Source organism: Aptenodytes patagonicus, chromosome 13, assembly GCF_965638725.1.
Source record: "Aptenodytes patagonicus chromosome 13, bAptPat1.pri.cur, whole genome shotgun sequence".
Classification (NCBI taxonomy): Eukaryota; Metazoa; Chordata; class Aves; order Sphenisciformes; family Spheniscidae; genus Aptenodytes; species Aptenodytes patagonicus.
The window spans coordinates 586,255-598,459 of NC_134961.1; the positions used below are offsets into that span (position 1 = coordinate 586,255).

General features: G+C 46.6%; 1 protein-coding gene across 4 annotated transcripts in view; it reads right to left on the reverse strand.

The window, feature by feature from the left end:
- Positions 1-12,205, reverse strand: part of MGRN1 (mahogunin ring finger 1) — a 57,621-nt gene that overhangs the window by 20,159 nt on the left and 25,257 nt on the right. For all 4 annotated transcript variants that reach the window (XM_076351086.1, XM_076351085.1, XM_076351088.1 and 1 more), the window contains exons 5-7: positions 8,169-8,286; positions 4,089-4,155; positions 999-1,051 (exon numbers count right to left, since the gene is read on the reverse strand). In XM_076351086.1, the coding sequence (XP_076207201.1) occupies positions 999-1,051; positions 4,089-4,155; positions 8,169-8,286 (238 nt within the window). The remainder of the gene's footprint in view (positions 1-998; positions 1,052-4,088; positions 4,156-8,168; positions 8,287-12,205) is intronic.

The window sequence follows — 12,205 nt, forward strand, 5'->3', positions numbered from 1 at the left end:
TTCTAACACAGGAAAACTCATTTTCTTCACATACTAAGCCCATCAAAAAAGCAACCTAGAACACTTAGAGCATCTTCCAGCCACAGGGCTTCCTTAGGACTGACTGTGCTTCCCATGCCCTCTGACTCAGCTTGTCACCATCCACATTATCCACCTAGGAGGAACAGAGTAAGACCTGTCAACTTGCTCAAGGATATGGCAGGAACCAAGCAGATTGAGAAGAAGTCGTCAGTCCACATGCCAGCCTGGAAGCGGGGAATTTCTAACAGCACAGCGTTGATGCTGCTCCCCTCTACAGGCCCAGCTCTGCTCCAGCATCTCTTGCCTCACCTTAGCATGTCACTACAAGTATCACTTGTCCAGGATACGTGTCTGCAGTATTACCACAACCAGACACAACATGGTGCGGTTATGGATCTTGCAACTGTTTTCAAGGTCCAGTTATCATGGGAAGAGAGCTTGTTATCAAGACTTGTGCATACAGCTTGGCTTAGCCTTACTATGTAGGCAGCAGTCAGCTACAACAAACATGCCACTGAAAAGTAGTGGAGCTCAAAGTCTTTATGCAGGATGTATCCTAATTCTTTAAAAGGGCTTGGTGCTACATGTAAACTAAGGCCAAACAATGGTGCAGCGGGGTCTGGACACAGCAGATCCAGTTCTGCAAAGAGAGCACGAGGCCCTGGAAAACTGCACGGTAGCAGCCATGGTCAACACCTTCCACCTTCAAACACGACAGCCACTGAGGCACACCCTCTCCCCACACACAGGAAACACCAGCTACAATTAGCCGAGTGACCAGTTCTGGTACAAATGATAATTACAGGCTGCAAGCAAAGCTGCTGCAAGCAATTATTTGTACTACAATAGCACTCGGGAACTCCAGTCATGGGCCAGGACTCCACTGTGATAAGTGTTATATAAATACAAACTAATGACCCATGGAAATGTTTACATATACAAGGACAGGGACAGAGGGGAAAAAATAACCCATTTACCTTTTCAAATGCAGCCAGAAGAACATGGGCATGACCCGTCACCTCAACCACCACTGCAAAAAGAAGAGCAGCAGTCCTGGTTAAACCTTGAAAACAGCACAAGCATAGAACTACCACAAGCTGAATTTTAGTCCATTTATAATTTCTAAACCACCACCTGTTCTATTTTCATCTCCTCTTGCAATTTAAAACTTTTCTTGTCTTGTCATTAGGTTGGTTCATCTCACACTCCTGCGGAGCAAGAACAAAACCCTGCTGGGCTCTGTGGTGGGCCATACACAGGCATGCCTTCATTATCTTGGGTGCTCTGAACTATCCCACTTTGTTTTCAGAGGTTGGAAAGGGAAAGTAAAACAAAGAGCTCAGTAGGATTCTGCTCTCCCCTCCAATTCCTGTTTTTAATTAGCTGAATTTATCACAGAGATTAATAAATCCATCTGGTCTAACAGCAGTTGTCAGTACTTCCAGCCCTGGTACTTATCACTATTTCACTCTAATCCAACATGCTTATAAAACATTTATTTCTCACACCAATTTTGGACACTGAAACATCTCTGTGCAGTTCTCTGATTTTTCTTCCCCAAAGACAAACATCACGTCTTCCCTCTTCCAAACCCGGGGATTCCTCTTAATCCAATAGCATTGCGAAGGGGCTGTCAGAGGTTTCTGTACTGCATTCGTGGCTCCCTCAGCAAATACAGAATAGAGGAAGCCGAGGTACAACCCCAGTCTCTCTGGCTCAAGACTCTAAGGTTCTGTTCAGCTCCAACTGGTTGGACCCTTTTACTTAATTACGTTCAGACTCATCATATGGAAATGGGAGACAGAAGTCATGGGGGCGTCACCGAGGGAAGGGAAGGCACGTAACCACCTCGCCCTGCCTGGACCGACGAGTACCCGGGCTGTGCTCAGCACATGCAGAAGAGCTGGCAGACACTACTATCAGCTCTGTGCCAGAAAGTTAACAGCTGAAGGAAGCAACTCCTGTGTTGTCTAAAAGGCAGAGGAGCTCAAGAGCTTCCTTTGGGCCCCCACAACACAGAGACAACAAGAGGAACCATTCACTGGACTACAGCACAGTGACCACGTCTGGAAACAGCAATATGTGGGAGAAGAGAGTCCGTGCCTGCAGATTTGCTGGGTAACGGAGATTGGTCGTGGCAATTTGGGTGCGCTCAGGAACGTAATGGCATGCAGAAAAGAGGGCTAAAACTGGGAATTCATCTGCTTGCTCCACCCACTGCCAGCCAAGAGCAAGGCTGTTCCAGCTCACTCTGTAAATGAAACTCAGGTCCCTCCCTGCAGTTTGAATAGCCAAGTAAGAGATAACAGCTATCGCTTCCCTTCATACCCTCCGTGGCATTCAAGCAGCGTGTGTGGCTGGAGCTGTGCGGCCCGTTCTGTGCGGCACCTTCCCTCCCCTAAGGGTTTCTGTACATTTCCCTGAGAGCATTCCCGCTGGCAGGAATGGGAGAGGGCTAACACTGCAAGCTCACATTCAAGGCACGCAAACATCTCCTGGCAGAATTCAGTCCAAACCAACATCTCGCTGACTGCTATTTTAATTTGCCATTCAATTTTATTTAACACAACAAGTTACAGGCCAGCTGTAATTTTCCAGGTGCTCCAAACGCACAAGGCCAGCTCCTTCCAGTCCCATCAGTTAAAAAAGAACCAAAATACACAACAATTTCCTCAAATCTCTCTCAAGTGTCACATATTTTTGTGCTGATATTCTTTCCAGGAGAGGATTTAAAAGCAATTGCCTTTCCAGGTTATTAAAATAGATGACAGTACGCTATTGGCTAAGACTGAGCATGGTATGTGCATACATGTATGCTTCCCATGCTGCCTCCTGTTCTATTTTTGGTCCTTCTAGGCATGCCCAACATTAGAAAGTACAAATACCTTGCCAAAAGCTCCATAAAGAGAGGAAGGTGTTTTATATTTATGGTCAGGAAATATACATATATGTCAATTTTACTAACGGTGCCTGAAATCACTAAAAATAGATGCACTTTAGAAGTAATTTCCTTTATGTTGCACTGTGCTTTGTTAGTCACACTTTAAATTGGTTCATCCAGTTCTATTTCGCTCCGCCTGGAGGACTGTAAAATAACGCAGTGAGTTTCTGGGCACTTTCACATCTACAACATAAGAAACTGAGCAAGTGACTGCACTAAACAATGCAATCAACAATGGATTTTTTCCTTTCTAATTATTGTTAAATTTTGTACAAAACGTTACAAAACGCAGAAGTGAAATGCTGGTCCTGCTGACCACAACAGCCCCCAATTTTAGAGAAAACGTGACTTTCTTGTGCCCTTTTCATTGCTGACGCTCAGAATGAGTGCAACCACACGGGGCCCAAAAGCACACACCCCCTAAGGAAAATACTGCGCAAGGTGAGTAACAATCTAAACATTTACTGGACTTCCCTCTCCAGAATGGCAACGTGCTTTAAAAATAATCGACAATATTATTTCTCGTGAAAGGTTAGGCTCTTTTACTATAACCGTTCAGCACCCTTCAGAAAAAGCAGGAGAATTTTAAACTGCTGAATGAAGCTGTATTTGGTGGAACAGTGGCCTGAGCATTTTAAAGCCATTTCTTTTTCTCTGACCATTCCTAGGGGAAAGGCCCCACCCTACAGTTAGCTATAGCTTTTATGAAGACAATTTACCCCTCAAAGAGGGGGAAAAAGACCAACTCCCTCCTTGCCTTACAAACTGCAAATGCAAAACCCAAAGAGAAAGGAAGTAATTTGCTCCAATTTGTGCCTGGCATTGGTGGCAGAGCCAGGAGCTCTCCTAAACACTATTCCAACACTAAATGTCTGGCCATTTTTCCTGTAAAACTGGAGGCTATTTTAAAAGCATGTTTTTGTGTAAGAACCCGTGGTTATCTGGGCCCTTTTAATACAGGGAAGTTAAGGTGAGCTCCTGAAATATTTTTATTCTGGAAAGGCTCCCCAGGCCTTTGCTACAAGTAAAATGTTTTCTTCACTGCAGAAGGAGGCCTGCCCTGAAGGAGTCACATAACCTCAAAGAGAGCTAGAAGACGACCAAGGAAGCACACCACCATGCTTACCATCCCCTTCATCCACCACTGCTCGGATGACCACAGGGAACACGCCACGATCCAAGTCGAAGTTCAGCTGAGGGAAAGAAATGAGATGAGGTTAGACAATTCACACCAGGCTTGCCTGAAGACAATGCTCGAGATAGCGTTAACATCAGAGGAATGAAGGCCCCTTCTGATGGGCCCCAGTCCCTGGTCTCAAAAGGACACGACAGAGCAGAAGGATTTAAAATTCAGGCACCAACTTTCAAAGGGAGTCAACCAGAATAACTACAACATATATACATTGACATGGCACTAAACACCAGCCGTGGCTAGCAAAGCAAAGGATCTCCAATTGAATTTTATATGGTATTTAATTCTCACTAATTCATATATCCTAAAAGTCGCCTGAGTGATTTGTCGTAGGACAAGTTTCTCAAAATACATCTAGTGCCATAGTTTTGCTTGCGTATGGTAGGATATACCGGTTATAGCACAGCAGCACGCATTATGCTCCCTACACCACAAAAGAAACCCTGACTCTTGTATGAAGTTCTTGAAGACATAGAGAAAAATCTGTAAAACTTCAAGCTCACACAACACTTTAAGGAAACACCAGACTGATTTCCATCTCTTGGCATGTTATGAAATTCAGGTCATTGACCTGTTAATCGGCAAGAGTGAAAATTTAAGATCTCACTTGAGTGCAAGGAAAACAGACTCAATTTCTTCCTTTGCCCTGCACTTCATTAAAGCACTTCAAAAGCTCCACGTCATCTTACAAACACAAGAAAAATGCAACCTTACAAACACTGTCCTATGCCAGGAACGGAAGTGGCTCAGAGACTGGATTTCTGGTGGTTTTGGTTAATTACTGACTTGGGGTTTTTTGTCTCATCTCTTGCCAAGAGAGAAAAAGATGTCATTTCACCACGGTGCTCCAGGTAGTCTGTTTTCAGTTCTCCAGTTAAAACTGAGACCCAATTCGAAGCGCCGCAGCACCGTTCAGGTAGTGCTTTGGGGCTTCCCTCACTTTCCCGCAGCCCCACCATCATTTGCAGCGTGATTTTCTCCAGCCAGTCCCTCAAAAGATAAACTACCAAGATAGCCATTGGCATTGGCACCAACGGCAACCCAAAACACCCAGTCTGGAAGGAAGGTGACCCTCACCGTGAGCTGAAATGGTTCCTCCTCAAATAAATTACAACCTAAATGTTCATCCTGAAGTGAACGATAACTGTACACTGAGAGACGATATACCCTGTCAGCCACCAGTCAAGTGTGCCATAGCCCATTAGCCACACGGCCGCACCTCTGCCAAGAGCTGCAGGAACGCGCTTCGGACTGCAAGAGCTCACCAACCTTCCACGGGAGGCGCAGGGGGAAGAGGGAATTGCAAGTCTGCTGCTCTTCTGTCCATAGCTGCATGCTCCTCGTGCAGGTTGCATGCCTTTGGGGCCACTCAGCTTCCGCAGCGCTTTCTAGAAGCAACTCTTAGCTGCGTAACAAAGCTTTGCACGCACACAATTCAGATGTGCATACCTGATTCCGAATAGAAAGCATGCGCTGGAAGACCTTACGATTTGACCTAGCTAGTCTTCAGACATGAGGGATATTGATTTTCATCCTCTGTATGATGGTTTTACATTTCATTCCTCCTTTAAACTACCAGAATCTATTCTCTTTCCAAAACAGCAGAGTAACAGAGCGAACACAAAAATCTCATTTAACCTCTCAGTATTTGTTACAGAAGAAACTCATTGAGCCACTATTTTCCAGCTTGCATTTTTGAATCATTACGGCATGCCACAGAGGGAAAATTCATCGAGGACAATTGATTAAAATTACTCAAAGGAGCTTACGGTTTTGCTTTGCTTCCTGCTCTGATTTATTACTGGACGACAACAGTTACTGTTTGTCCATTTGAAGGGAAAGTCACATCATAGAACTGTGGTTGCTTTACGATATAAAATTTTGCGTTCTCAAACAAAAGGCCTCTTTAAGGGCCCATTTCACATTCATTTTTAAGGACCTGAAAACAACTGTCTCAACACAAGCCATACACCATAACTTGCAAGCAAACCAGTGTACTACGAAGACAAAGTAAACTTTTACAAAGCTTTCCACATAACAACCCAACGCGGCATTATTTTCCCTTCTGTTGGCCAGCCAAGAACTACATCATATGCGAGTATTACACTGAGCAAAAATATGAAGTAAATCCGGGTTTTTTGGACAACACCAATAACAAAGCTGGAAAGCAATCTGAAGCATGCAATTGTACGCAGCTGAGTGATGACACTCTGCCAGCTGTCTCAGATAAAAGTGCTGCATTTCAGTGGCCGGTTGAGAAGATTTAGCCATATGCATTTTACTGGACTTGAGAGGACAAGGACTGATATGTACACAGAGCCAAAATGGGAGAAGAAACTCTTCCGAATCACAGTGCTTGTTCCACATTTTCTCCACAACCAGAGCTCCCAGTAACACCAATGAAAAAAGAGGAGACAGAGGATGCAGCAGAATCAAGCAAAGGGAGCTAGAAGCTTACTTTTCCACAGCATCTCTCCCTTTAAGCTGTCAAAAGGACATGACTTTAGTACTCGAGTTAAAACCTTGCTGGCAGGAACAAAAGTGAAAATTAAGCTTCTCAATTCTTTAAGAAGAAAGGGATCTGAGCTCCTACTTTCCAGCTCTCAGACAACAGAAGGGATTGAAAAGCAGCTCTTCCAGGCTTTTGTAGGCTGAACTTGTGAAATCATATATTGGCAGAGAAGCCAAGACATCAGGAGACCAGACTCTGCAGGCTCTTGGTAACCGCCATGGCATTTGTTAAGGCACGGGACTGCCTTATAGTTATAACTGTAACTTCAAGACAATAGCTATTCAATCTTTTCAAAATACATGAAAGATTACTTTTTTCCTTTCTTTTTTTTTTGTTTCTTTTTTCTTTTCTTTTTTTTTTTAAATAGGTAGAGTTATCCACCAGGGTTCACATACACAGTACTCTTATACAGGCTTGGGTCAGGAAATGAACACTGTATCAGTGTTAACCTGGGAGAGGGGTCCACAGAAACAAATGCGTTAGCAGTAGCTACAGACCAACTCCTCTGCATCAGAAATCTCTTACGGCAATTCTGCACAGAGCAGGGGAAAGACCAAGGTGTCCCTGCCCTGCGCCACGTGCAGGGGAAGCCCTTGGGCCAAAGCTCAGAGGCTCAAGAAGCAGAGAGTTACTGCCTGGGTTGGAATTTTGCAAAGATAGCAAAATTAATAGGACTCCACAGGTCTTGCTATGTAGTAAAAGCCAGAGAACTTAATTAAAACCAAGCCCTCGTCTGTTTGCAGTTATGGGTTAAACTAAAAGGAGGAAGGCATTCCCTTATTCCGCATTAATGCACCAGTGTGAGTCTGCCCCAGAAGGGAGAGTATCCCCCCACAACACTGTACTGCTAGAGTTAATAATGCAGGATGTGGCCCTTAAACAGAGCAGGACTCTTCTAGAGCAGTGGTCTCCAAACTATTTTGACTATTCATCCCATCAGTAAAAAATTTTGAGCACATACTCCCAATATATGTATATTCATTATTAATAAGATATATACATGTACTACTGAAGCTCTTCCCGCACCCCAATGAATTGTCTTGCAAGCACCCCACTTTAGAGACCACTGTTGTAGAGGACCAGCCAAAAAAACAAAACCAAAAAGCCACCAAAACAGAGAGATCAAGACAGACATTTGTTCCCACAAGCTTTTTGGCTGGCAGGGAGAGGAAGGCTAAGGAGTGGCGGGTTCCTCCAGGAAGAGCTCCAGTGCCAATCTCCGCAGTCCCCCTCCTACACCAGATGTGGGGATGCCAGCTGATCAGCGATATCAGAAGTTGCTTCTCTGGGTTTCTTCCCTGTTTGCCTGATCTACCTGCCAAGTTCTCATACAGTGTTCATGCCTGCTCCTCCCAGGGCCCCATTCGTCTCATACCCACAAAACATGCCATGGCAGCTGGGAGAGGGTGTCTTCCAGCCATAACTTCATGGCACTAAATGGAATCCAGTGCTTCTGGGACAACTGGGTTGTGGAAAGAAGGGGACACTGAGAAGAGGCTTACCTCATCATCCTTCCAGTCTGAGAAATCAATCTTGAAGGAAGGCAGGGAGAATTGCTGGCTTACCCCTCTCTTGTAATGAACCGTCTCCGACTGCAGAGAGGGATTCTTTGTGCTGTATCTGAAGAAAGGGGGGAAAAAGAAAACTTGCTGCAACAAATGATTGCTCTCTGCTAGGCTCTCATTCATTCACGCCTGTCCGCCTTTCAGGAATCACAAGTGGCAGCTCTAAGAGGCAGAGCTGGCAGGGGCTGGCAGCCATTCAGTGGGGATACAAAAAGGGAAGGGAAAGGTCAAAGCAAGAAGGTGAGCACAGGGAAGGGAAAGCAGCGCAGACAGGCAAGGTCTGATTGGATCCATACTGACCTGCCTGGAAACACTGGGTGTCAGAGGAGTACAGTGGAGTGCGGGCAGCCTGGCAAAGGCTAGCTCACTAAATCCAGGGCCTAGACAACGCTGGCTTTCAGCCCAGCACACAGTCTTAATATCTGCAGGAAACCCAGGAAGAACAAGCAATGATCTAACAGTGGCAACACACAACCCAACACGGCGCCGAAAGCTCTCCGGTGCCTCCGCGGGACAGCTCTGCAGTGAGAAACGCTGCTTGGCTCGCCATCATCCTGGTAAGCAAGAGCCATTCCAATTCACTCCTCTACTCCTCATGTGCTTCCCCAGCGGTGTTGCAGGGCTACCAACACCACCAGAGAGACACCAACTAGTCCTCCACGCCGGCCACCTAGAGAAGAGTCACAATTCTTCCCCTGTCTCAAGGCCCGGCACTAAAACGCCAGCACTGACAGGCTGGGATGAACACCTCTGGAATGGGACCATAGCTACCATCCACCATCTTCTGCACCCAGAGCCCATCCAGTGCTGTCTGCCCCAAGAGAGACGTTTCACTGCCCACTGACCGGCCCTACGGACGGCGTGATTCACAGTGGGTGAAAAAGCGAAAAAGTGGCAAAACAGGATCAAGAAGTTTTCACCCCTTTCTGGAGGGCGATTTCTGAGCTGGATGTGCACAGCCTCTCACTATGCCACTTCCAGCACAGGAGAGGAGGCAGCGAACTGCAAAGCAGAGTGGGAACATCTGAAGCTGTTTTTACCACCAAAGCCTTTGCTGTCGAGCTACCAACCGTGTGTTCGGAGCATGTTGACAAACCGGAGAGAAAGCGAGAGATCCCTTGCCCAAGAGGCTTACACCGCAGAAACAACCACCTCCCTTGGCACAGTGATGAGACAGGTCTAGCTCCAGCTCTACAAGAAAGACTTTAACAGCTGGTCACAGTAATGGGACGTTATCTCTTCTGCACACTAATCATCACTTCCTAAGCAGAGCTTCACACGGTGAGACTGCAAGAGCGCTGGCCTCCAGCCACTGCGCGCTGAACAGCTACAAGCTTGAAGCCTTGTTGACTGTTCAAACTTGATTGCCACGGTTCTTGATCAACCAGACAGCCTGGGGACAGGCTCCAGGGACAGGTGTCACATTAGCACCAGGAACTCTAGGCTGAGTTTTTCCTTAATTCAGCTTGGGATATCACACAGGTTTCCCTGACAACCAGCTCCTCGGATTTTGCTGATTCCATTTCTCAAAGAATAACACGGGCAGTACTACTGCCAGCCCTGCGAAGGAGACACCACCAGAGGAGATCAAGGCATTTGATGTGGCTGATTCAGTACAGAGCCCTATCAAGCAGAGCAGTTAACAGAGTGTGCACAGAGGCAAAGAAAAGAGAATCCTTGCTTGAAAAACAGGATTCTGTACTTTTCAGGACATTCAGCTGTTCGGAAACACAGACACAGCTTACAAATCACCAGGTACGTAAGCAAAGGTTGGAAAGCTCCAAGTTCCTTCGGCCTAACTACAACTTTGTGGAGGAGCACAGCACACCAGAAGGGGATGGCAATACAAAGCTTTTCTATATCCGAGGTAATGCCTTCTGGTTTCTGTAAGCAAGGAGCAAGAGGGCTGGGCAGCTCACTTCCAGGGGGGGTGAAGCAAAAACCATGGGAAAAACCCAAGGTGTAGAGTCAAGCAAGAACTGCAGAACTGAGCATCACACCAGAGATGCGAAGACTGGGCTGGAGGATGGCAGAGGTGATTACAGAGGACATGCCTGAACCTTAGAACTCAGCTTTAAGCGATGCTGTGGAAACTTTACATTCAAGAGCTATAGCTCTGACAGCTGCCTGCTGCCAGAGCGCAAGAGCCTGCAGAGACAGCAGGCTGTCCCCCGGGACTTGGGCCAGCCAGCACTGTAACACAGAGCCTTGAAGCATGATGATTAGGATGCATTTTGCAGCTGAAGGTATAAGAACCTGGATACCAGAAGAGGATGAATATTTATTTATTCCTCTCAAACCCAAGGAGGAAAAACCAGGCTCCCCACTGGCATGAACTGCTGCCTTTCTCTGGAAAGCTAGTATAGCTCCTGCACCCTCTGAGGATCCAGAAGGCTTATCAAGTGTCACAAGATCCATGTTAAATTCTGGAAGGCTGTGACGAAGGCCAGGTTCACCACGTGCACTCCGCTCCTCCTGCCAAGGCAGGTGCATTATACTATTTATGACAATACCTTACCCTCAAAGACCATTCTGTACTGCACTGAAATTGTGCTGCTTTACTAGAAGGTCTCACTCCATCCTTTGCATTTAAAACATGGTGTGGGAGAGATCAGAATGACAGGTCTTTTATGTGTGAATTACAGAGCGAGCAATTGAGTGAAGTTTTATTTACTGAGTTGTCAAGCACAATGAATAGAGCAAGCCTGTATCTAGCTCCTTTTGTGGCGCTCTCAAAGCTTCCCAGCTCTGCAGAGAGGCACAATTCTCCCTCTACAGCTGGGAAAGCAGGGGATGCAGGAGTGACTTATCTAAGGTGACAGCAAGTCAGGAACCTACTGGAAATAAAGTGCAGAGGAGAGAATGGAGGTCAGAGACTGCCTGCGTGACATGCACCACAGCAGCGCTGGGAAAGGGGTGTAAACATGCTGATGATGAGTGCCAGGAAGGCCGGACGACCTCCGCTTACAGCACCAGAAGCCCAAACCAGTCTACAACAGGAAAACAAAAACGCTGTTCCAAGGAGGACAGGGTAGAACAATACTCACATAGACTTGCTGCTCTCACCGTCCCTGAGAAAAGAAATAAACCAGGTACATAGATCTTCTGAGCTGAAGAGTATGACAAAAATATCAAGGAGGCTTCCCCAAGTGAACCAAGTGAGCTTTATGCCTCGGACTGTGTGGCTGCCTAGCCCCCATCGCCAAAACACGTCAGAGTTGGATCTGAACACCCAGACAATGCTGGAGACCTCCAGTCAGCAGCCAGTGCTGAGGCTGCCGGGCACCAGCGGGCCAAGAGCCTGGTGAATTCCCTGGAAGTGCTGGTGACCCCAGATTGTCACAGAGATCGATCATCTTTCTAAGGTGATGCACAGGATCCACCGCACAAGTACACACTCCTCGTGCTGCACGGGAGGACAACTTGGCAAGCTGTTACAAAGCAAGTATCCCGCATATTAGTGTGTAAGTGGTCTCTACCCATCCCCAGCCCTTCTGGTTGGCATCTGCTGTATTCGTAAGTCTTCTATTCCCTGCCTATGCTGCTGTGGGCTTACAGCAAACAATAGTGGCGAAGCTCTGCAGAGCTGTGGAGATGTGTTACAGAAAAAGAGAGCATGTATTAAGAATAAAGGATAGCAGAGAACCAATGCGCTGCCTCTCCCTGCATAAAGGCTGAAATCTGAATGTTTGGGCTGCCAGGCCAGGTCTCCATCCAGACGGAAGGTCTAACAAAACCACCTTGCAATCACTGGCAGCTCAGGACGATGGAGAAGTGGGGTCTGTCCTATTAGGTCAGGACCAAACAGAAATCCCTGGTCACATTTTTTTAAACCTGTTTGTTCGCTCAGGTACCCCTGACAGCATGAGAATCATCAGCAACGCGAGGTACCACACTGCTGACTGCAGCAGCAGCCCCCAGCTCTGTCCTCAGGATTCATGCAGCCCATCTCCTCCTGTAAGCTCTTTGACACA